The following is a 26,318-nucleotide window of genomic DNA, read 5'->3' as shown; positions in this document are numbered from 1 at the left end:
TGTATACAAGCAAATCAATCGCGGGCCAAAATTATATTTCCGTCAGTCAAAACCTGCTTTCCCTAAAAAGGGCCCTTGCACTCAAACCCCGAGTCCCCATTCATTATCCGTGTAGATGGCAGCAAATTACTAATGTTTGAATAAATGGGGCGCACACATTGCGGTTAGCCAAAAAAACACGACAAAGTTAAATTGAATAAAAAAAAATCCAATTTGATCAAAATGACTAAGACTTTTATCGCACTCCATCTATATCATGCTGTGCCCTAAATGCTCTAAAGAGCCTCACATTCTCTTATTTGCAAACGGTGTAATGAACTGGAGAGTATTTTTGCATTTTTTATTTTCTAAATATCCTGTACTGCGTATTTGGATCTCAAATTTCACTTTACCCGGTCTTTCAGGATTGGTTGTTTTTTTTGTTTTTTTTTTTTTCAACAAATTCTGTATGTTATTATACCTGCATTATAATCCATCCATCCAACCATCCATTTTCTAGAGCCGCTTATCCTCATAAGGGTCATAGACTTGCTGGCGCCAATCCCAGCTGATTTCGTGCAGTGGGCGGGGGACAACCTCAGCAGATTGCAGGGCACACAGAGATGAGCAAACATTCATGCACCCAATCACACCTAAGGACGATTTAGTATGTCCGATACAGCTGCCATGCATGTTTTTGGAGTGTGGGAGGAAGCCGGAGTGCCCATAGAGAATCCACTCGGGCTCGGGGAGCCTTGCAAACTCCACACAGGACGCCCAGAGCGAGATGCATTTGAACTGGGGTCCCTCAACTGTGAGGCAAACGTGCTAACCTCTGCTCCACCAAGCCACCTGTATTATTATCGTTATTGTTTCTTTTTTCATGGTAAGAATGGCATAATAATATTTGATGTAAGTAGTCATATCTCATTTCAAAATCAAAATTAAAGTGTTCGATGTTAATATAAATGAAGTAAATCAAAGCCCCGAGAAGCCACTCTGGCAAAGACCTCTGCCAAGGCCAAACATCTGTGTCTTATAGGTACTGGGAATGTGATCTTTAATGAAATGAAATTGAATTGAAATGAAATGAGACGAAACTACGCTTCTTAAAGATATTTCGTCATCTAGGATTTCAGACATTTGCAAATCGGACGGCAACATAAGCAGCTAAACATGGCTGGACGGATGGATAGGGACGGACGGACAGGGTTTTTGTTACACCCTTCACAAACCTTAAATCCTATTATTTTAAGGCATGTTTATGCTGGAACTATCGACCACAGATAAACCCGATGTTGATAAAATTCACAGCGTAATACGAAAACTATGTGACTCTGTAAGGAAGAATAACACACAAGTCATCCCATCTTTCAGCCTGCAGCACTAACCATTCCTCGCTCTGTCTGACCACACTCACAACACTCACGCTTCCTAGCAAAAGGCTCGATTTACACACAAACAGCAACTCCACTGCACTTTTTCTGCAGTGTTGTTTTGCATGCTGTGCGATAACACTTTTGCCTTGAGGTTTCACCTTCATTATTTTTTAGTTTGACAAGAACCTGTCTTGAGGTTTAAAAAAGAAATCATAGTTTTTTTTGGTTTGTTTATATTACTGTTGTTGCCATTTAAGAATCTCCATTTACAAAATGCCTAATGTCATGTTCACTTTTTGTATTAATAGACAGTTCAGAAGACATAATTACTTCCCGTTATGTTAATTTTTTGTATGTGCTGTGAAGCTCAGATGATTTTTGACAAACAGGACTGTCGCAAGGTCCAAGTGTAACGCGGGACTAAAGTGGTGTTTTTGCAATGTGTGTGTGGGCGTGGGTGTGCGTGTGCATGCAGGGGAGAGGAGTGTCCAGTCCCAGGCAGCCCCACAGCTGTTCCCTAATGGTAAATATGTGTTTCTCTGACTCCTCTCTCTAGGAGTGTTCGGGTGTGGGAAGTATAGGAGGCTAACCTCACAGACACCTATCAAGCTCTTCCACACCCACAGGGGGCATCATTCATATGACCCTTGGCATCTTCTTTCTGTCTCTTTATTCTGCGAATGCCCTCTCAATAACAACTGTTGCCTGTGTCGAACCGCACCTTTTCAAAACACAGCTGCAAATTCAGTTCTTCCAACAAGCAGTCGGAGCTTATGAATGATAATGAAAAGATACCAAAGCTACTTGAAGCCAATAGTTGATTTGTTTGCACACATTGAGTAATTTGCCAAGCGCAAAAAGCATCGCTTCAACTGTGATGCCTTCAAAGATGTTTTTTGTTTGTTTTTATCTGAGTGAGTGAAATGAAGCTTGCAGTGTTTCAAATTCTTCGTCTAAGTGTTCCCTGAACACCATCAGCACAGCCTATTCGCTTTGGGGAAGGAGCTATAAATGAGTCCATGATTGGCGCTGAAACAAAGAAGGAAAGAACATAGTGTTGAGGAAAGTGGCCGAGCCATGTGTAGCAGTAACAGTGGAATTGACAATATGGGTCAAAACTTAGTGTAGGTAATGCTTTTTCAAGATGCATTGAATTGCAAGTTGGCAGTTTTTATTTTCATCTGTTTTTTAGGGAATGTGCCTTGGTGGACTGTGCAGTTTTTCAGCTGTTAACAAGATTTGAATGAAACCTCACATCAGTACACACCCCAATTCTCTAACTAAAGGCCACACCCCCTCACTATTGTGCTCATCGTGCATCATTACCTGTCATGCAGATGAACTGTGCGCAAAAATATTTGAAAAAATGCCATTCAACCAGTGTTAAACCAATATGATTCCACATTCTTCTAATTTTCATTCTAACTATGCTTCGCTCATGTAACTAGTTATACTGGTATGTCTCATCCGCCTCCAGAGTCGCAATTTGAAGCTTTAAGGGTTATTTTTCTATGAGGAGTGTACTGAACACTGAAGCACTATCTCATCCCAAGTGATTAGTCAAGATAAAGTTAGAAAAAAATAACATGCGTGCAACTTCGACAAGCTTTGGCAAAATAGTACTGCTAGCACTACGAAGCATAAGCTAACTATGCTTTGTTTTGTATGACTATAATGTAGCCTTACTATAAAAACATCATAATATAATACCATATCATATAGTGTCATGTTGTAATCTGGGGAATCAATTAAAAGAAGTATGCATTCACTTTTCGATAACAAATTTTGCCTGCTCTAGCAACCACAGATAGACAATACATGTTGACTTGTTGTGTCTCCTTCCTCCTTTTCTCTGTGTGTCTGTTTTTCAGTCGTAAGCCCATGCAAATAGGGGATGGACACGTGTTTTCATTTCTGGAGTTAGGGCATTCTGTTACGAGACGACAAGGGTGTGCTACTTGTGCGCCACAAAATGATTAGCGACACTGGAAGTCTCCGGCTATTCTTTTGAAAACCTTTCAAATACTTTGTAATTTTTTTTTTTTTTTTGAAATGTCTCCTTCTTGGCATTGGCTCTAAATCAGTGCTCATATTTTTCAGGTGCGGCAAAATTGCATCGCTTGGTTGACAATATGGGGTGATGTTTTCGTTGACATTTCAAAATCATATACGAGTGGAAAAATTCTTATCGCCGCCTCTTATTTTGGCTACACTCTACTGGCATCACGTTGCATGCCAGTTTGCACATGCCTCTCACAAAAGAAGCTTTCAGCATAGTTAGTGTCGGCTTCGATTAATCACATTGCACATACTAAATCCGTTTTCCTGTAATGCTCACGAAACCTGCAAGTGTTACCGTGTCGAATGTTCTCGTTTGGCATCGTGATGGTTATTTTACAGTGGTATAAGTCTGACTGTCAACGTATACTCACTGCGGGATCATTTATTTCTCTGACCTGAAGTTCTAGTTTGATACGAATCTACGTTGATCATTTATCTTTTAATAGCAGCTAAATATTGCGAGATAAGGTTTAGATATTTATGCCCCTAGCGCATATCAAGACAGTAGATATGAGCATGACAACGACAACCTCAAGAGAGATTAGCGTCAATGTTTCCATTGCGAAAAGACCAAAAGAAATTTTCAATAACGCGTCCTCGTCAGGCTTGCAGCTCAGCTCTAGCCTCCTCACATAGTTTATGCCCTACAACGATGTAAATGATCTTGTTTCAGCATTTGCAGCACCATTCAAAATGTCATGCAAACAAGAGTGTTAAAGCAGAGGAAAATATTTACAGTGTAAAAAGGGCAATTCAATCCAATTAGTGGGACATGTTTTAAGTCAACAAATAAAGCAAACATGGGGAACCTCATGAAACTCCGAGTGGGTAAAGTATAGCCAGATGAAAGAAAATCATCTTTTAAATATATCACATGGCTCTCGAAGGAGCCGCCTGCTCAGGGTAGGAATGAGAGACGATAGCTTGTTGAAGTTGAACGATGAATTTTCACAATTGAACAGTCTGGTTTATTCCTGGATATTGTGTCCTAGTTTCTGCTATTTCTGTCCACCAAAAGAGAAACATTAGAAGGGTTAGGCTGATTTAGTATCAGGCTTTATCACATTAATTTCCTGTGTCGATGTAGCACGCGGGAATTAGCGTTTGCTTTTTCTGTCGCACCTCTCGGGAACGTTGGCCAACTCTTGGTTGCTTGATTTCTTATTGTGTGTGGTTTGTAACTGAAGCTCAGAGGTTTCTCCAACAATTCATTCCCAACACAGCTCATGCTGTTCAGGGTCCCAAATGACTTTGGGCAAAAGGCAAACTACTCCCTGAACCGGTTGCCCGCCGGTCAGTTGTGAGGCACTCCCATTATTTAGACACTCACTGTCCGGTCCCAGTGGTCCAACACACCATCAGTGACAGCTCAGAGATTCAGTCAGGTGTTTTTTGGGTCACCATCACCACTGTGCTTCCTGGCTGGCTAACTCCGAAGCCAACTTGAATCTGCCTTCTTTAATCCTGGAGCTTGTACTGTATGTGGCAGGCTTTAAAGAGGACTTTAACCCAAGGATTTTCTTTACAATCATATATTCTATGATGCCCAACAAGCCTAAACACAGTGTTCCAGTTAATTTTGTGTTTACGGAAAATGAATTAAGCAGCAGAACCAGTCCACCAGTCGACAGCAAGTGACAAAATGGCCGCCCCCCGAGAAGGGTTAAAACAGCTTGATTCTGCTGCTTATTGAAATACATCATTCACATAGTTCCCATTTTGTCATTTTCCACAATTAGTTATTATTTTGCCTGGGCCTAATTTGATCACTAAATAATTTTGCATTTACAATTAGAACAATTACAACTACATGTACACAAAATAGCTCACCCATTTTACAAGTCAAGTCATGCAGACTTTGGCAAGCTAAGCCGTGACTTTACCTGAGCCCTGAGTAGGTCATATGGTTTTCATTCGACAGCAAGTGGCAAAATGTTTTTTTTTTTTTTTTTAAGGAATTGCTCATATGCGCAAAGTAGTCTAGTTGTCAAATTAAGTATAAACAAACAACTTGTACTATTGAAAATGGCTAAATACATTCCGTAAGTGTTTCATTTGTCTTCTGGAAAGTAACACAATAATCCAAAAAGATTTTGTGTTCAGATTTGTGTGGGTCCCCTTTAAACGCAAAATGACAAGTTGCGTGGAGTTGACTCGACAACACATGATATTTGTCACAAAAAATGTGCGTCTTTTGTCAAAAATCGGGATTGTGTGAAAGCTTCAGGGCAAAAATGTCATCCTGGGAAATGTCTGCCCATTGTTGATTGCAGGTCCCAACCTGGCGATGCGGCTGGTGTGCATCCAAAGCTCACAAAACCCGACACATTCCAGAGCGACTGCCTTTTGCCCGTCTTCACTAAAGTAGAATTCTTTGCTCTTTTAGCACATGATCATTACAGTTGGTAGAGAGGTCTGCCTAAGCGTTTTCCAGACATGTCCTGTCTTATGGTCTTGGCTGCCAACTGTCTTTGCTCGCACTTTGCAATTATGGGAAACCGCGGTACTGAACTCTCTTGTCTGACGTTGGGGGCAGCGGAATCAACTTGAGGGCCCGCATGACCCGCTACTATCAGGTTGCACACCGTCGTGTTGGGCTGTTTGTCTTTCTCAGAGGCTTTCTTTGGCTATAGCACTCGACCAAATAGCAGGTTACAAAAAGAATGAACTTAGTAAAGTGCCTGCTAAAAGGCTGGAGAATCCTGTTTAATAATACTGTTTCTCTTGATGTTATCTTAAATAAGAGTGACAGAAACCCAGGATAAACAACATTTTCATAACAGCTGGGAATGTTCATTAATATATGATGGAGTGCAAGACCTTTCTCATCCGGTGTTTACTTTATTATGCATCATGTACCTGATATATTGGCGTGCCATGTACAGCCTTCAGCAACAGCATGCACTGTTTTGGTGTGTTGTCTATGAGACCTCTATTAAACATCAGATGATATCATTGCAAGCACCTGTTTTGCTTGCGTGCATCACTTCTGTCGTGGGGTTGAGCAATGTTTCGTTTTGTTTGTGAAAGTGATGGATATTAGCTATTGTTAGCCTCATTGGCGAGACAAAGAGGAACCTTGTCCAGGTGTGTGTTTGCCAGAATGAAGCCCACCACTCACCCAGTCGTGCTTGATGTTGAAATTACTGCCAACAGCCGCCCAATAGTAAAAAACTGAGTTGATGTAAAAGGACTTTCACTCATATAGTGCTTTTCTACCTTGGGTACTCAAAGCACTTTACACTAACTAGTCATTTGCCTACTGATGACGCAGCATCAGGAGCAACTGGGGGTTCAGTGTCTTGCTCAAGGACACTTGGACATGGCTTGATGGTCGGGCATCGAACCCACAGCCCCTCAGCTGGAAAACGACCACTCTCCCACCGAGCCGTGACGCCCCATCATGTCAAATTACATCAAATTTAACGGGCCCATCTCATCGTTTTAAACTTTTCACAGTGTGCCTTTAAATTACATTGGGCACATTTTAATTTCTTACTAATAATGAGGTTTTTGTTTTCATTTACTTATCATTCATTTGATTATTATTAATTTTCTCTTATTCTGTTTCATATTTTCCATCTTTTGGAAAATCTGATCAGGAAAACATCTTATTGGTTCTTATATTTGTAATTGTTTTTTCAGTTGATGTTAGGAAAGGGGAGGAGAGGAGAATTGGGACAAAATTTTGCAATATTCCTTTTTTACTTGGTGATATCTTGATTTGACCGGATGTAATTTGCAAACAAAAAGAATAAATATAGCTACGATTGGAAAAAAAAAAGACGTTTTGGGGTACCGACATTTCTAACCAAGAATTGACATATGTCTAACTGAAGCCAAGCCTCTCACCGTGTGGCTGCCGCGCCCCCTTTATGACTTTAAAAGCCGACTGGCCACGATGTAAGTGACAAAAAAAATCTAACATTGTAGCGATTAGTAATGGCAGTCAGGGGTGGAGTGTATGAAGAAGCCAAAAAAAGACATTTTACTGACATTGGACTGAGATGTAGAGCCAACAAGGCAAAAGACACGTCAAGAGAGTACACACAATAACACCCATTCCTCTTATCAAATCGGTCCCCTCGGAAAATCGCTTCTCATAACAACAGTTCTGCTGGTGAATTATGGATTACAACATTGATTGTCTGGCCGTTTGCTCCCAAACACACATTATTGCCACTCGTACATGTTCTACAGTAATACTTGGAAACTAATAAATGAAATGTTGCGGTTTACTTGGCCGACTCAATGAAAAATCTTTTCTCCCTAGCTCTTTAATGAGAAGGAAAATAAAACATGTGAACGTGTCGTGAGCGTGTATTTACCCTTAGTACATGAGCAGTATGGGGGCGGTGTAGAGGCACTACGGGGGCCTGTTGTCATGATATGACCATATTACCGTGAGATTTGTCTCCGACTCATTCCTGTCACATGGGACCCTGTCATTCTTTCTAGACCGAGTGCATTTTGTTTCTCATCAATCTTGCCATGCAGTGACCAGGTAACAGAAATTGCTATTTCATTCCCAACTTGTCTGCAAGGCTGTGTCGCAATTATACAAAATTCAATCAGTGACCAAAGAGTGGCTCACTCAAAGACTGGACTGTTTTTGCAACTACTCGTAACAGCAGCGATCTCAGAGCATGACCAAAATTGCTGCTACTTTTAACCACTATCGCTCCGCTGACATCATTCACCATCTGCATCCCAAGTGTGTTCTGTCTCTTTTTGTTCTTCCATCATTCTGTGTATAGCTAAAATCTCCTCTGCTTCTTTTCCATTTTCTCTGACCAAATAAAAGAAAGCTGTTCTAATCTAACCGTGTGCCTGGAGAGATAAGTAGGTCAGTGCAGCATTCTTGATTTTGATGGCCCTCTGTCTGTTTCCCTGCAGAGACCTGCGCGGTGAACAATGGCGGTTGTGATAGCACGTGCCACGATTCAGTGACTGGAGTTCGCTGCAGCTGTCCGGTTGGCTTCACGCTGCAGCCAGACCGCAAGACCTGCAAAGGTGACTGAGCATACGCATTCAATCTGCAGCCACACTCGTCTTTTTGGCGGCATGCAATATTTGAAACTCCGTTTAATCAACAAATACATAGTGAGCCCATCACAACAATTTACACACCATTCATTATAAAAAATCCACCGATTGTTTCCAGGTCAAATCATGAAAGATGCAGCTACTGTTTCAATCATTAAGTAGTACCTTTTTTCGTTGTTCGTTATTAAAGCACTGTCTCTTAAATTGAAATACTTCAAGCATGCATTTAAGACAGTTCAGCCAATTGTATGCTCACGATGCTGTTGCATGAGGAAAATACTTTTGTGATCGAGCATGAGTGGTGCTGTGTATAGAACATGCTCCGTAATTACTTGTTTCAAAAACTTTCCTGTTGATGACCAAGTTGCTGGTGTCACCTCCTACAACTTGGGCATTTAATTCATTGGAAGTGGGTTGTTTCGATTGTCTTAAGGGGACGTTTTACTGCAAAGGCTTGATCTGATCATACAACAAGGCTGGTTTAGGACTGCATCGGCCTGAGTTATTGTGGAACTCGGCTGTTCTCCCTTTCCGTTTTGATCCCTTGATCAGCGTAACGGCCCTAAGTCGTCGAACTAGAGTGGAGCCTGTAGCTGACTAAACATAATAAGCAGAGTTCACACTTGAAATTCCGTTTGTTTATTTTTGTTTTGTATTTTTTTGTCGTTTTTTTTTTTTTTTTTTACAAAAGGGAACAGTTTCCCTAAACGTTCTCCCTCCGCTTTTTTTCAACCGCACTCGGGTGTGAGATTAACTCAGAGAACATTCTCAACAACAACAAAGATTTACTGTCGTCGACTGACTGGCCAGGCAATCTGTCAATCCTCTCGCGTGCACTCCTACAAGACACACGATTGGCTCGCGACGCAACGTCCACCAGGAGTTGTAATCCATTCCTGTCCTCTTTGGTCAATGGTCTCACCATGCCTGGTCAGTGAGCGTTCTCCAAGTGAAGATCACACACGAGTGCGGCTGGATTGACGTGGTCAATCGAGCAGCAACCTTCTTTGAATCTAGCCTCTTTCTGGGTCTGCTCTGCCCTGCGCACACACAAGCGTGGTTTTCTTTCGTAGTTGCGGTGAATGACAGCGAATTAAATAACAATTGGAAACTGGACAACAAAGTAACAAAGGAAAAGGGCTTAATAACAAACGGTGCACATAACAGGTCAGTGTAATAACAGTACTACTCACAAAAATACTATAGTACAATATAAGAGGGACAGAATCTACAGAAAGGTGATGGCACAAGAATGGAAAAATATAAAGTAGCAACATCAAACTACACCGGACAATACTCACGGGACAACAAGCTAGCGACAGAACCAGATGCAGGTGGTACTTAGAAAAACCCAAAAGTGACAACTGAGGAAAGTAGCAAACAGGAGCGTAACATAGAGAAAACCCGAAGATTCGAGCATTTGGTAAGAAAATGCTAAGCTTGTTCGGGTCGACGTATTTGTGTGAGAAGACATTCTCGGTTATGAACTTAAATAAGAGCCGTGTGAGGACACGGCTATCGGACTCTCACTTACAAGACATCTTGCGCATCCATACTACTGCCATAGAGCCACACCTGGCCTTTGTCCTGCACTCCAGAGCTCACTTTCACCCGTCACACTCATGCGGACAAGTCATTTTTCACTTTTGATAAGTCTGAAAAGTTTTTTTTTTTTTTTTTGAAGTTTTAACTTCAGGACAATAACCATTTTAAAATCCAATCAACATTTATAGTTACTAATTTCATATTTTAAATGAGCCCTGCACTTGTTGATATGACTACTACTTGTTCATTTTCTGTTATTGTGTTTAAAAATTCTATAAATATCAAACTGCCATGGTGAGATATTTTTCAAATGTTTCAGATGTAATTTGCACCCAAGAGTACAATTCTGTTCAACTGTTACAAAAAAAGTGAAGTGAATATTCAATTTCAATATTTAATGTCAATTCATTTTTGAAATGCTTGTTTCAAATGAACCAAAACACATGCTTAAGATAACTGAAATGAAAATAAAAAAGCAAACGTTAAACACAGAACGGCTCGCTGAAATTTATTGAAATTAATTGCTGTTATATGTAAAGAACGCCTGCCAAGGTTGGCCCCCCTACATTTTAACACACCAAATCTGGGCCACTTTCTGGCCTAATCCTTAACCAACTTCAACCCAAATGCAATTCAGATCCATACTCTAAAAGCAAGTTTTGACTCTTAAAATAATGTTTGACCTTGTTGGGGCCATCAAAATGGTCCCAACTCCACAAGGTCCCAACAAAGACAGTGAAATCCATGATTTGTTCCCCACCTTTTGGCAAAAACCAAGGGCACACACGCACACGGATATACATACGTACTAGATTGAATTAGTGGCCAATTCAACAGCCTACCTTTTTCTTATTTAGCCTGTCCAACCTCTTACCACGTTCGTCCTGCGGCTTAGCTGGTAGATTAGCAGCACAAAGAAAATCCTTGCAAAAAGGGAGAGTTTTCACTAAGTGTGCCATACCCATGTTATGCAGCCAAGTTTCTGTGATGAATTTCTGTTCTCAATTAATAGTTTAAGGCACACAAGTAGTGCTTGTTTTTCCTCTCATTATTGGGGCTCCCATACGCCGTGCATTGCATCATTATTGCATTTTCAGAGACTAGAAACCTGTGCAACCTGGGGCTGCCGGCAGTAGCCAAACCTAATTTTCTGCTCGCTAAGGTCTCTTGTCTGTAAAATTTTTTCCTCCTAAATTTTCAACTTGTTGATGGGCCTCTCAGCTAGTTCTAAAATACACTTTTGGTGCAACTTATGACACATCATCAGTGTTGGCGCCTGGGTTCATTGGATGTTTGCGGTCTCACAACAGACACCCTCGCCCAGGTGACCCAGCCGGGGTGATCATGTCCCGGCTTGTACGGGTGATCATGTCTCGGCAAATTGTACCATAGTAAATTGGTGATAGAATCGCGGAAATTGCGAAAAACCTCTCAAATTTTCCATTAATCATGGGACCCCACCTGGTCACATGATGGAAGTCAAATGATGAGCATTCTCCTTATCTTTGGGTCTGTGGCGGCTACACAGCATGAGATGCTAGAAAGCCAGATGAAACTGACATATTCCTAAACCTCAAGCCAAATTGCGTGCAGCATTCCCACAGTGACGCCTGTGTGGTTGATCCCTGCATGAGTATAAAGAAGCCTATAGGGAGGACGGAAAAATGATAGAAATATCACTTTTATTTTGCAAAAAATGCATGGAAACTCAGCTAGAGATAACTTTTCAGATGAGTTTTTGTTCTGATAACAATCGAACAGCCTTATTAACTCTATTCGAAGAAAATAAGCAGACTATCAGAACACCAAGGAAACAAATAATCTACTGAAAGACAGCGAGAAGACACAGTGTCCAACAAAATCATTTCGCTTCATACAACTTGCAATAGCACACTAACGACTCTAATAAAAGTCAATCTTCTGATCTTTTGTTTGGTTGGATAGGAAAGAGTAGGACAATAAACATAGGCAGTACTGGTACAGGAGAGCTGTGGCTTGTTGAAGGTTGGCCACTTTTGAAGAGTGGAAAATTAAATGGGACAACAGCCGGAAATTTTTCCACCATTTTGGGTGCATTTATTTTATTGGATGGTGAAAACCCATTTGGAATGATGATTCAAGATAGAGGCAAATCCGCACCAAGGCAGAGCACCATCCAGGTGGCGTTGGACGCATGATAATTGATTGGGTATTTGCTGAAGCAGTACAGCGCTCACTAATCAGAAGAAGATGGCTAATGAAGATTTGAAGGCCTGGTTGAATCATTAAAGCCTAATATGTGCTGGTTGCTGCATTTTCCGCTGAAAGGAATCAGATGGTGTATGTCAAGTGTGATGAAAAAAACATATATATATATATATATATATATATATACATATTTTTTTTCTATTATTATTTTTTTTTAATTTTTTTTTTTACAATCACTGCCCAAAATATTGCAACATGCCTTTGTGTATCGCAATATATCGCGATGCACTTTTAAGACTCAATACCCAGCACTGTTAATACAGTCCAGATACAGGAGCTACAAAACTCTCAAACTCATTTACTGACAGCCCAGTTAAATTGAATCTTGAGTCTTGAGTCAATGATCGTGACCGAGTTCAGAAGTTAGGAAGATAGGCTTTTGTCTTATTCGTATTCTCACATCTGACCTCTCCTGTTGTTGATTTCCCTCTCACAGACATTGACGAATGTCGTCTTAACAACGGGGGTTGTGACCATGTGTGTCGGAACACAGTTGGCAGCTTTGAGTGCAGCTGCAAAAAAGGTTACAAACTTCTGACCAACGAGAGAACATGTCAAGGTAGGTATAAACTTAAACTGACTTGTAAAAGCAACAATACGTATGTATTAAATTGTCTTTTATTAGATAGATGCATACCGAAAACACAAAGAACAAAGATCCTCAACCAATAGCAAAGAACAGCTTACAAAAAGCATAATTGAATATGCTAATGAGAACACTGACGAATCATCAATATGCAAAAGTTCACTGTTCACATATTCATTGTTTTAGCTTAGCACTCGACATCTATGGCATCCTGTTGAGCCAAAAAGGGGGCTCCTCCCAGCAGCTCTCGACGTTTCTGATTTCTCCCCAAATGGGAAGATGTCAACATCCATCCATCCTTTTTCTTTAGCCGATTATCCTCGCTGCCGGTGTCATTCCCAGCCATCTTCGGGCAGTAGGTGGGGCACAGTTAGAGCGGTGCCTCTCAATTATTTTCCCTGTGTTCATTGGCCTGGCATTGCCTTGTGCCCCCCTTGGGGGGCCCAGCCCACCATTTGACTGTCTTGGAGGCGCTGTTGTGCGTGTGTAAGGCCTATATCAAGAAATTTGACGTGATTTGTCATTGGCCTTACCTTTTAACATGTCTTTATTGGTTGACAAATCCAAGTTTATGGATACTAAATTACTTTATTTCTTTTTTTGAAGAGTTCAATATTAAAGCAACAGATTAGCAGCCACAAAACAATTATTCCTTGTTTATATTTTCAACCAAACTGCACACTTGTGCATTTATGAAGCAAAGACCTCTGCTGTGGCAGCACACAGGTGTTGGAGACCCCTTAAAGTCAGATTACTCAAGCCCCCTCGAGGACATCTAGTAGAAGACTACATCTAGTAGGAACTAATGAGATGAATTCTGTCTCATGCCGAGCTGAAAAACACAAGACATGTGATTCTTGAATCTTCAGCTTTTTACTCAAGTGGGCTTGCATTTGGATTCCAGCAAAACAACAAATGTGTGAAATATGTGTGAAAAAAACAAAACTGTGTGTTTGTCGGTGTGCTTCACACACTTTCTTGTCACTGCAAATCTATTTTGGATACAACACATTTTTTTTTTAATTTTGCCTGCTTGGAAGCAACATATCAGTAAGGAAGAAAACATGCAGAGCATAGGCAAACATGTGAAGTAGCAGTTTTTTTGTTTTGTTCTTTTTTTAATGATTATGAACATTGTTTTTGTTTTGTCTTCCCAGGGGCTCGTCATTCTTTGCCCCCCCATTCAATTTGCTCTAGGCAAAATAAAATGTAATCTTTGGGTTTTATCCTATGTCCCACTTTTATAAAAAAGTATGCATTCCACATTTCTATCATGTATTACAACAATCTAATAAAGCAAGCAAGAAAATAATGGGCAGGGAAGGGACAAACCTAATGTTCAAATTCTTTAGCAGAGAGAAGTGAGCAGTGGAGAGTGATAAAGATTTTCAGGCCAGGTTTATACTCTTCAAGCAGTAAGTCGATGCTAAGGCCTCTGTGGCATCACATACACTTAAATAGCAGTTGAGTGTCTGTGGGGTGTTGAGATGTGTACACTGAATTCTAAAGTTATCTTGGTTTAAACAGTCACGGTGCTTCCTTGCTGTCAGTGGGCCGTGGCCCATATATCAGGATGGGGCATGTCTGCTGAATCACTGCCAGCATTCCTCCAAACTCAACGCCCGCCTATGTTTCATCCGCTTCTCTCTTCTAATCCATGCGAGGGCAGCTTGGGACATGTTCTTCGATGGCGCTTTTATCTTAAGTGGCATTACCTCATGCACATTATAATCTTAATAATAATAGGAACAATAATGATCATAATTGTTGTTATTGTTATCATGAACATGCCAAAGAAATGATGGTTTACAGTTAGGTGTGCTGATTGTATCTACATTTCAATTTCATCTGACATTTTCAGTCTGTTTGGCATTCAAAAGAAACGGGAGGCCTCACGTAATGTTTCCATCTTAGTGACGTTGCTCTGCCCCAAGTTCTGCATAGATCACCTGCGCTGACTTGTAAATTGGGTTGAGGGAGTCCCACTTGCCTTAGAAAGTGTACTTTGCAGCATTAATTACATAATGGTAAATTGTACATTGATATCCCCCGTTGCAATAACTGATTTAGTCAGCACTCTTAAATCCCATCCTGGCACAGATTGCAAAGTTAACATTGTGCTGAGTGCAAAAAAAAATTGAAGTCAAAAAGAAAACCCCACAGGAACACAGATTTGACCCTGCTTCACTACAAGTCAGAGTTCCATATCGACCTTTTCACTGTGATTAATGTACGACGCGATACAGACAAGTGTCAAAATACGTATCTTGGGCCTTGGGGTGAAAAAAGTGTGCGTCATTTCAGGACCTTGATTTAAACTGTATGAGTACTGTCAGAACGGGGTGACCAGACTTCCCAGTTTAATGGGGACAGTCCCAAGTGTCGGCAGATTTCCCCAGCTCATTTTGTTTGTCCCAATTCTATGTAGGTCCTGTCCCGGCATCCCTTTTTTTGTCCAGCCAGAAAGCCTGTTATGCCAGTTACTAATGATAAAAATATACATTTCCTGCAGCGGGAGTAGGCATGCATTGAGTAAAAGCGGTGTGACATCGCTAATTTTGAAGGACTGACTTTTGTGAACAAGGTTTGGCAAAAAAAAAAAAAACAAACTGTTTACTTTCAAGGGCCTACTGGCTGTGGGGGGTAAGCAAAACAATATACGTTCTAAGTACTGTATTCATTTGTGCAGTTGACCCAATGGCATCTCATTTTTCAAGCATTTACAGAAATACTGATGTCAATGTGCCAAATAGGACTGATTTGTCAGTGAGCACATTACAGGTGGTACTTGGAAACATTTAATAATTTATCTGATGGACCAAAACCAGAATGTCTAAATGTCAACTATATAATATATATATATATATATATATATATATATATATATATATATATATATATATATATGTGTGTGTGTGAATAGTATGTGTATTATACAGTATATATTTTGTACAGTTCTTGGTCAGAATTGATTGCATACAGGTATTTGTGTTTCAGCAAATTTGTAGATTCCTGGTTCTGAATTTTGAAAATGTGGTCACCTTGCACACGGCTGCTGTCCTAGATCCATACTAACTCACTGTCAAGACCCCAGAAGGGGAGGAAAATTAAGATGAATGAGGGTACAGAAACATCACAGAAGTGAGCACAGTGGATTTACTGACAAAATATGGTGGCATGATGGTGCTGTACACCATAGTGTTCACCATTCAACCTTCTGCATCGATATCTCTTATGAGACCATATGATCCTTGAGCCCAAAGTGACTGACTTGTAAAAGTTGCAAATGTTACAGGAGCATTGGTTTTGCACAACCTTCAGAAAGTGACATTTGATTTTGGAGCAACTGTCACTTTGATGTTGCGCGTTGACATATGAAGGTGCGGCCCAATATCTGGGCCTTTATTGTACATTTTAGATGGGGAGTGGGGGATTGACAGGCTTTCAGAGGGAAGAAAGAAAAAGCACTTGGGCACCTATTAACAGCCGCCTCCTGCTGCTGCTACTCGTCATTTCCAAAAGTATCTTTTGAAAATTCCATTTTGCTGCCTCAAAATGGAAAACTGACTGCAGAAGGGTAATCGCAGCAAGAGACATGGGACCGACGGTCCAAAGCTTTGTTCCTGTTGTATTGATACGGTCCATTGAAATGCATGACAAACGGTATACAGAGAGAAAAGCGGTCTGGGTCCTGCTCTTTTTGGTGTATGAGTGATGGCAACATTTCTAACTGTCTCTCCCCGTCTTGCGCAGACATTGACGAGTGTTCCTTTGATCGCGCCTGCGACCATTTCTGCGTCAACTCTGCAGGAAGCTTCCAGTGCCTTTGTCACAAGGGCTACGTCCTCTATGGCCTGGCGCACTGCGGAGGTGAGCCATCATTGCTTTTTGTTTGTAGCTCCTTGTGTAAATCTCCTGTCCGTCGCACTTCCTTTTAACACGTCTTCAAACCCTCAATGAGTTTAGCGTTTTGAACGGGAAGAATGCACCCAAGCACACTGATTGATTGTTCATAAAAAGGTGTCGTCCTTTTGAAGCTTTCCGCTGAAAGCTGTATGCTACGTAAGATTCCGTGTGAATGAAGGTGAAGGTTTGCCAGATGCTCCAGTTGCCCTTGAAGGGGATTTTAAGTGTTCTTTTCAAGTAACAAAAGAAATACATGTTTTGTAATTACATTTGTTCTGAGAGCCTCTTGATCTTAAAAGCTGTAAACCAACAATTCAACATGATGTTGTTTATTTCCATGGTTTCAGAGTGTAAAGTCTTCACGCCGTCCAAGTCATTCATCAGAATGTCACCACATCGAGGGTATCATCGTAAAAAAAAGTCCCTGCATGCAACCGCATATAAGACATATTGTAACTAAATGCTGGCTGTGATGGATTACCCAACTCGGACTGGTTCAAACCACTGCAAGTTGATTTCCAAATAGACTAAAAATGAACAGAAACAGGTGGCTGCCCGGAAGGCAGGAAATCAATCTGAGATTACGCTACACTTGGCAGCAATGCAAAGCATTGCTGATTAGTGCCGTAGTTAATGGACAAAAACAAGATTTGGAGAAAAAAAGTATTGTGCTACTTCACTTCAAGGTTTAGTGTGACCTGGTAAGCTGGGAATTGTGGGCTGGATAGACAACAGACTAACAGAGTAAACTGAGTGACGAGTGGCTGTTCTGAGGGAGGCTCCCGGACATTGAGCACCTCAAGGGTTCCTTGGTTTGGGTAGACTCTTCTGTTGTCTTTAGTGCCTTGGAGCCTCACTGACAATGCAGCCGAGAAGGCGTGGAAATAAAAAAGGGGCTTTTTCAAATTTGTTCTTTGACTGTGACTCTAAATATCTGGTTTATACAGATTGTTTTGTTTCATTTGATTGATGAATTTACACAAATAATAAGATTATTGTATGATAAAATAACCCAGGAGGATGGTCACGTTGTTGTCAGATGTAGACCGCCTCCTACCTTATTGACCCCCACCCCCCCACATGCTGGGCAGACGCAAGTGGGCTGTTAAAAATATGTTTAAGAAGATGCATCCATCAATCCATGATCATAATTCATTCAATATTTTTTTTTTCCTGGGATTATTCTGAGTGATCGATACTCTCCAATAGCTGTGCCAGCATGGCATGCTAATAAAACTGAGAGGGAATTTGAGAATTTGGAATTTCAGAGGGAATTTGCCATGCCAATGACACGTTGATGGCCAAAATAAAATGCCATCCAAATGCACACGTCGCGGCGCACAGAATCTGTCCACCAGCACCTACTTCTAATCCACCAAAATTGCATCTCGGCTACCCATGTCGCATTCTCATAAATGTAGTCCACTTTTGGGAACCACATTAGCAGTTGCATCCAGGGGCGAGTCCCATTGCATTCGCAGAAACTCCCAGTGGAACGTAGCCGGTCTACCAAATTCACAAACTTGCATAGACTTGCTCTGGCAGAGAATTGAAGATGCACCCGGCAAGTGTACGTACTTACTTTTTGTAACCAAATTATCATTGTGTCAGGGGCGCGGCAACCAAATTTGCGCAGGTACGCTCAAAGTGGCGCAACAACACCCCAGACCCTGTAGACTAGACTTGCGCAGGCACCAGATTGAGGTTGCACACATTTTTGACATTGAGCACATAGAAGCCAGCTAAATTAGGGCCCAGAAGGTTAAAAAATTGCGTTCCTTTTAACATTATGATCAAATTGGATGTTTCATTCGTTGGACTATGCCGTGGTACCCAGGAAAAAAAAAAGTTTATTGGAACAGATACAGGTTTCAGCGGTGAAATGGTCAGTGCATTGCAGATTTGTATACACAGATTTGGGTTACGAGTCCAGGCCTCAGTATAAATGTATGCATATGTAGACGCAGGAAAATTCTTGCAACATGTGGCACACTTTGTTTTTGGAAAGAAATTTGAATGTAACATTTGGGATTATTTAATTTTATCAAAACGTACCTCATACTGTACTTACCTCACACTGTAGATAAATGTCATTCAACTGTAAGTCTGGAAAGTGCTTACGAAAATGTCCTCTGCGTAACTGTAAAAGTGTTGTCACTCTGCAAAATGTCTGTCTATTGAGGGAGGATTTGCAGGGATTTTTCTTCCATGATGGAGTGGACCGACTAAAACGATGTGCGACCATTGTTTAGAGCTCCGGTGATGAATGGCTTTGCCAGGCCTTTCATCGCCGCTGTCGGAACTATTAGATAACCTGAGAGATTTATTGAGCTGTTCTCCCTCGCTCGCCGCTCATAACTAAGCTTAGGTTGCTCCCGCTGTGCTTCATCAACCCCAAAATATAGCAGAGAGTGGCCTTCAGTGTTTAACAATAGGCTCACACTCAACACACCCAGCCAGGTCGGCGACCCGCTGTCGAGTATTGTGCCGAGACCTGTCGGCATTCTTCCCGAGTGAGAGTTCTTCAAGCCCTTCTCCCTGTGGCCTAGCAAAACAATCTCCTTGCTTTTGGCTTATCTGCTAAGAAAATACACTCGCTGCTGTTGTGAATTCAGACCTCCGCCAGTGCGTTTCAAAACGTTCCTGCTTTCATGCACGCCGCTTTGGCCTCAGCACAAATACCTTCCTGCGGTGCGAGAAAACGTGTGTGTGCGCATTTGTTGTCGTCGCATCAAAAAGGCTTTGTCAAGAATTGTCCTCTTTCATCACTATTGGGAGCAACAGATTGTAATATCCCATAAATTTGACAAAACCTCCGTGAAGTTCCATGAAGTCAGTCCCTCTCTATGGTGTAAGCGTTGATTCAAATTTTCAATTTGTCTTCTCTTCTGTATTCGTTCTAGTTGTGTTGTCTGTGCGCATGAAAAGGAAAAAGGCCTAAAGGGATTTACAGAAAGGTCAGCGGAGATCGTTCTGATTGTATTTCAAGTGTGGAAGAAAATGAAAGAAGTTAAGACAAAAGTTTCCGGCAGATGAGCGTCGCCTCCATCAGATATTCGTTAGAGTTCTTCGTCCTTTAAATCGAGCGCTTTGATCCGGAGGTTAAGCGGCGCGTCTCTCGCCGTGTTTCCGAGCCGCTCCGGGCGACACATTGGCAGGCTGCACTTGATGAAATCATCTTGCTCTTTGGGGCATCAAAAGGCATGCAGACATATTTATTTATCTTTTTTTTTTTTTTTTACTTGGGGCGATTGATTGAACGAGACGAGGTGGAGCGTTTCACATCAACAGTCAGAATCATCAATCACTGACATTAGCTCTATCGTGTTTTTTTGCGCTGTATATTGTTTTTTTCTCTCAACCTGTGCACCATCCTAAGAGGTCCCAAAAAGCATAAAACATATGACATTTGTCGTCCTTCTTTATGTTGTATGGCTCTCCCACAGTTACCTTCAGTGTCTCTTCAAACTCATTCGCTCTTTGCCATTTTTAGTGTTTGTTGCTCTGCATGTGTTAGTAAACGTGAGTTCAGTCTTTCTCATTGCAATGTTTTGACCAATAAATGGAAAGTGCACTCAGTGGGCTGCAACTGCACAAACACATTCCATCCATCCGTCCGTTTTATATACCGCGCTCATCATGTTCAGGGTCACAGCGGGGCCTGGAGCCTATCCCGGTGACTCCACCCTGGACTGACAGTTATAAAGAGCACACCAAAGCTAGATTTACATGGCTGCACCAAGCACCCAACTCTAATTTTTTTGTGGATTGACTCCATGCCAGCTCCAAAACCATCAAAGCGATAAAAACCTTTAGACTAACCACACACAGCTACGACATAAAAATCTGCTTTAATGAAACTGGATGTTACATTGTTAATACAAAAACTCTCTCACAAAAATCTAATCTGATCAAAACTCATTCTCCCCATGCCTCACTGAAAAGGCAAATGACAGGCATGCTATTGAAAACAAATTTTGCTTTTCGTTTTGCTTTCTATCCGTTCCTCTTTGGTATTTGCTTTACTTCTCCAGAACCAAACAAACTTTGAAACTGTTTTTTAGCGAGCTTTTTTTTTCCAGCAGCGGCATAAACTTTGCCCGAAATAATACTAATAATAAGGGGAAGGCCCAAAATCATTATTAACAAAATCATATCTAATATGTTCAACAATTTAACATATGATGAATGATCAAATTGCACAGCTCAGCTGGCCCATATGTATAACAGTGATCCCTCGTTACTTTGCACTGTCCTATCGCGCCCTCAGTGCATCGTGGATTTTTCTTTCAGAGTACCGTCACCTTACAGCACACTGTCGAACTCCCACGCTAAATCCAAACATGGGGTCTGAAGCAATCTAACGGGCCTAATACACAATCTTCGAATGAAGGCACTTTTGCTTAAAACTAAACCATCGCTGTAGGACATCTGGCACTGAATAAGGACTTTAGGCAAAAACTAGACTAGACTCACCGCTGTGTGCTGCTAGACAAACGTGCGGAATTTCCCGTACATGTGGGGAGAGCTGGAATCAGGGCAGGTACTGCAGATGATGACTTTTATGCCAAAATGTGTAGGCAGAATTAACATAGTGACCTGGCATGCAGAAATTGGCGGGAGGGGTAGAAAGCGCTTGCTTGCATGCTCAAAGAACAATTGGGCTTTTGGAGACTCACTGAAAGCACTCTGCTATGTATTGAAAAAGAAAAAGAAACTTTGGGCATGGGAAAGAAAATGACTAAGGGTTTTAATAAACATAGTTCACACACTTTATCAAGTGGCGGGGAGTACTTTACGGTTTTTCACTTTTTGCGGGGAGTTTTCATCGCGAAAAATGAGGGATTTCTTTAGTTGGAATAACGTCGCAACCCATCCAGCTTTCATTTTTTTTCTCATGTAAATGTACAGGTGAAGTAAGAACTTGGCAAAGTAGTTTACAAATATTTGTGGTTTTGGACGTACCAAAGACATGCAATCAATCTCTACTGTTGTGACGTTATAGTCATTGTGTCTTTTAAAATGTCAAGCATGATTGATGATGATGATGATCCAAAGTTAGTTACTTAAAAGAAGAAGAAAAAAAAACAACGCCGTCACGTAAGCAGAGGAAAGAGCCCCTAATACGAGCTCAAATAAATCCTCACCACTGTCACAGTTCACCAGTTCAGCCACCTCACTCCCAGCCTCACCTGCTCAGCCCTCCTGCTAATCAGCCCAAACACTAACACCTGCTGCCACTCACCCGCCTAGTATAAAGCCCGCTCACTTCCATCCACAACCTGCCAGATTGTCTCTATGCATCACGCCGAGCTTTCCAGCGACTCCTCCTGCCAGCCTGCCCGTTGCCTGACCCTGTTTGTTCCTGACCACCCGACTGCCCGCCGAATTGACCGAAGTATTGGTATTTCGACCCTGTCTGCCTCTGACCACCCGCTAGCCTGCCGTCTTAATCTGTCTGCCCGAGCCCTCCTCCTGTCCCGCTCCCTCAGCCCGGCTCCCAGCCAAGCCCCGCTCTCCTGACTCCGAGACCCCCTAGACTTCTTCGCCACGCTCTCGTCGGCTTCCACAAACCACCTGCACATTCTGTTTAATAAACTTTCTGCATTTGCCCTTACCAGTTGTGCGTGCGCTTGGGTCCTCTCTCCTCCCGTCGTCACAGTACAATCTGGCCAAACGCAATGGACCCAGCACGCCGACCTTCTCTCAGCCCGGTCCCCCAGCCAGCACCCGATCCCCAGGTTGGGCTTCCGGAACGGTATGAGGGCGATCCTGAAACATGCGAGGCGTTCTTAACCAATTGCTCCTTGCTGTTCGCTCTCCAACCGAGGACGTTCACCACCGAACAAGTTAAGGTAGCGTTCGTCGTAAATCACCTTACAGGCCGTGCACGCTTGTGGGGAACGGCGGAGTGGAGGAGGCAATCTCCGGCTTGCACGTCCTTCCAAGCGTTCGCGGCGGAACTCCAGAAAGTTTTTGGACTCAGCTATGCCAGCGCGGAGCTGGGAAGGGGCCTGCTTGAGCTCCGGCAAGGAAATAGGTCAGTAGCCGATTACGCAATCGACTTCCGCACCAGAGCCAGCCAAAACCGCTGGAACGAACCGGCTCTCGTAGATGCCTTCCTGCACGGCCTGTCTAGTCGCCTAAAGGACGAGTTGGTTTCCCACGAGCTTCCCACCACCCTGGACGCGATCATCGCCTTGGCAACCCGTATAGATATCCGACTTCAGCATCGCCGACGTGAACGAGAGAGAGAGAGACTGGAGAGAGGGACGGTCCCTCTAGCCAGACACGCCTTCCGGCCGCCTGCCACGCCAGCGCCCTCTGGGGTTGAGGCCGAGCCCATGCAGCTTGGGCGCGCCACATTGACTTCAGACGAACGGCAACGACGCCGTGCGGGCAACCTTTGCCTCTATTGTGGTCAAGAGGGGCATTACGTTGCTTCTTGTCCGGTAAAAGCCAGGGCCCAGCCGTAAATAAGGGGATACGGTTGGGCCAAGCTCTCTCTTGCTCCCCCCGTCCAAAACGTCTTCTCCAGGTGCGCTTGGTCCTCCCTGGCGACACGCATGTCCTGGGGGCTCTGGTGGATTCTGGGGCCGATGCAAACATCATCAGCAGAGAGCTGGTCACCCAAATTGGCCTTGCACACACTCCCTTGCCCAAGCCAACGCCGTCCTATGCTCTGGATGGTCGCCCTCTGGGGCTAATTACACACCAGACAGTCCTCGTTCCCATGCATCTGTCTGGGAACCATGAGGAGAAGATCCAATTTCATATTCTGAACAAACCAAACATCCCCTTGATCCTGGGCCTACCCTGGCTCTGTCTCCACAACCCTCACATAAACTGGGAGACAGGAGTCATTCTTAGCTGGTCTCCGTCCTGCCACCGGTCCTGCCTCAAACGAGCTTCGACTCCCGACGTATGCATTCCTCTACCGGCCCAGGCGGACATGGCTGGTGTTCCTCCTGAATACCATGATCTCTGCCAAGTTTTCAGCAAGACGAGAGCGACATCTCTTCCTCCTCATCGGCCATATGATTGTGTCATCGACCTACTTCCTGGGACGACGCCCCCCAGGGGTCGCCTCTACTCACTGTCTGCTCCAGAGCGACGAGCCATGGAAGAGTACATAAATGACTCCCTGTCAGCCGGCATTATCCGCCCGTCTTCCTCTCCTGCGGGGGCTGGATTCTTTTTTGTCAAAAAGAAGGACCAGACGCTCCGTCCCTGCATAGATTACCAAGGCCTAAATGACATAACCGTTAAAAACCGGTATCCTCTCCCCCTTATGACTTCTGGGTTTGAGCTTCTCCAGGGCGCCTCCTTCTTCACCAAGCTGGATCTGCGCAGCGCTTATCATCTGGTTCGGGTCCGAGAAGGGGATGAGTGGAAAACGGCATTCAACACCCCCCTGGGACATTATGAGTATTTGGTCATGCCCTTTGGCCTTACAAACGCCCCAGCAGTGTTTCAGTCTTTGATCAACGATGTCCTGCGTGATATGCTGGAAAAGTTTGTCTTCGTATATCTTGACGACATCTTAGTGTTTTCCCGGACCCGGGAAGAACACACATCCCATGTCCGTACAGTACTCCAAAGGCTGCTGGAAAACTCCCTGTTTGTGAAAGCAGAGAAATGTGACTTCCATAAAACTTCAGTCTCCTTTCTGGGGTACATCATCTCAAAGAACAGCATCGCTATGGATCCTGCCAAGGTCTCGTCTGTCACCACCTGGCCTGTTCCCGAAACCTGCAAACAGCTTCAGCGTTTTCTCGGATTTGCTAACTTCTACAGACGATTCATCAGGAACTACAGCACCCTGGCTCGTCCACTTACCACTCTGACCAGTTCAAAGATCAAATTTCAATGGAATCCTGCAGCAGACGAAGCCTTCCGGACGCTTAAAGCCCGCTTCACTTCAGCTCCAATCCTCCTGATGCCAGACCCGGAGCGTCAGTTCGTGGTGGAGGTGGATGCCTCCAACGTTGGACTAGGGGCTGTCCTATCCCAACGCTCCGCAAAAGACAACAAGCTCCATCCCTGCGCTTTCTACTCCCGCCGCCTTACCCTGGCTGAGATTAACTATGACATCGGGAACCGAGAACTTCTTGCCGTGAAAGCGGCACTAGAGGAGTGGCGGCATTGGTTGGAGGGCACCAAGGTTCCCTTCCAGGTGTGGACGGACCACAAGAACCTTGAATATATAAGGCAGGCCAAAAGACTTAACTCGCGCCAGGCCCGTTGGGCACTCTTCTTCACACGCTTTAACTTTGTCCTCGCCTACCGCCCTGGCTCCCGAAATGTAAAACCGGATGCCCTTTCCAGACAGTTTGAACGCATGGATTCCCCAGGCAAAGAACCAGAACCGATCCTTCCACCCTCATGCATCATCGGAACCCTCACCTGGGACGTTGAGGAGAGAATAAAGTCAGCCGCCAGAGGTCAACCCGCACCTAGCGCCTGCCCGCCCAACTGCTTGCCTGTTCCCGACCACCTGCGCTCTGAGGCCTTGCAATGGGCTCACTCCTCCAAATTGACCTGTCACCCTGGGGTTCGCCGGACAATAGAGGCCCTGAGACAACGCTTTTGGTGGTCCACCTTAGAAAAAGACGTAGGTGAATTTGTCAAGGCCTGTCCGGTCTGCAACCAACATAAACCCAGTCATCGACCCCCAGCTGGCTTACTGCACCCCCTTCCGATTCCCCATCGGCCCTGGTCCCATATCTCGTTAGACTTCATCACTGGTCTACCCCCTTCCAATGGCAACACAGTCGTTCTGTCTATAGTGGATCGGTTCAGCAAAATGGCCCACTTCGTTGCACTCCCAAAACTCCCATCCGCCAAGGAAACGGCCATCCTTCTCTTAAATCATGTCTTCCGACTCCATGGGCCACCCCTTGACGTGGTTTCAGACAGAGGTCCCCAGTTTGCCTCCTCCTTTTGGAAAGAATTCTGTCGGCTCCTTGGAGCAACTGCCAGTCTTTCATCCGGCTTCCATCCCCAGACCAATGGGCAAACCGAAAGGGTCAACCAGGAGCTTGAGAAGGCCCTCCGATGTCTGTCTTCACGGGACCCGCTGTCCTGGTCCACCCACCTCCTATGGGCCGAATATGCCCACAACTCACAGACCACCTCTGCCACAGGTCTGGCTCCCTTTGAATGTGTGTTTGGATACTTACCTCCGCTCTTCCCTGCCCTGGACACTAACACCTCCTGCCCTTCCGCTCTTGCATTCGCTCTTCCCTGCCCTGGACACTAACACCTCCTGCCCTTCCGCTCTTGCATTCGCCCGCCGGTGTCGGCGCACATGGTCTCGAGCTCGCGCCGCACTCCTGCGTGCAAAGGAACGATACATTCGCACCGCTGACAGGCGGCGCACCCCGGCGCCTGCATACCAGGTGGGCCAGAAGGTCTGGCTGTCAACCCGCGACCTTCCTCTCCGGGTCGAGTCCAACAAGTTGGCTCCTCGTTTCATTGGCCCCTTTCCCATACAGAAGGTCTTGAGTCCGGCCGCGGTCCGTCTCTCTCTTCCCCGATCAATGCGGGTCCATCCGACCTTCCACGTC

At 43.7% G+C, this 26,318-nt stretch overlaps 1 protein-coding gene across 4 annotated transcripts in view; it reads left to right on the top strand.

Moving 5' to 3' along the window:
- The window catches only part of LOC148427782 (signal peptide, CUB and EGF-like domain-containing protein 3), a 97,874-nt gene that overhangs the window by 62,718 nt on the left and 8,838 nt on the right, over positions 1–26,318 (top strand). For 2 of the 4 annotated variants that reach the window (XM_088408028.1, XM_088408027.1), the window contains exons 7-10: positions 1,811–1,881; positions 8,316–8,432; positions 12,694–12,816; positions 16,597–16,713. In XM_088408028.1, coding sequence (XP_088264154.1) covers positions 1,811–1,881; positions 8,316–8,432; positions 12,694–12,816; positions 16,597–16,713 — 428 coding nt within the window. The remainder of the gene's footprint in view (positions 1–1,810; positions 1,882–8,315; positions 8,433–12,693; positions 12,817–16,596; positions 16,714–26,318) is intronic. The other 2 variants (XM_088408029.1, XM_088408030.1) reach the window with 2 other exon arrangements.

This window comes from Hippichthys cyanospilos, chromosome 2 (assembly GCF_059441005.1).
Source record: "Hippichthys cyanospilos isolate Australia breed blue-spotted pipefish chromosome 2, RoL_Hcya_1.0, whole genome shotgun sequence".
In the NCBI taxonomy this organism is placed as follows: Eukaryota; Metazoa; Chordata; class Actinopteri; order Syngnathiformes; family Syngnathidae; genus Hippichthys; species Hippichthys cyanospilos.
The sequence above is the reverse complement of the archived record's forward strand: the minus strand, read 5'-3'. Positions and strand labels throughout refer to the sequence as shown.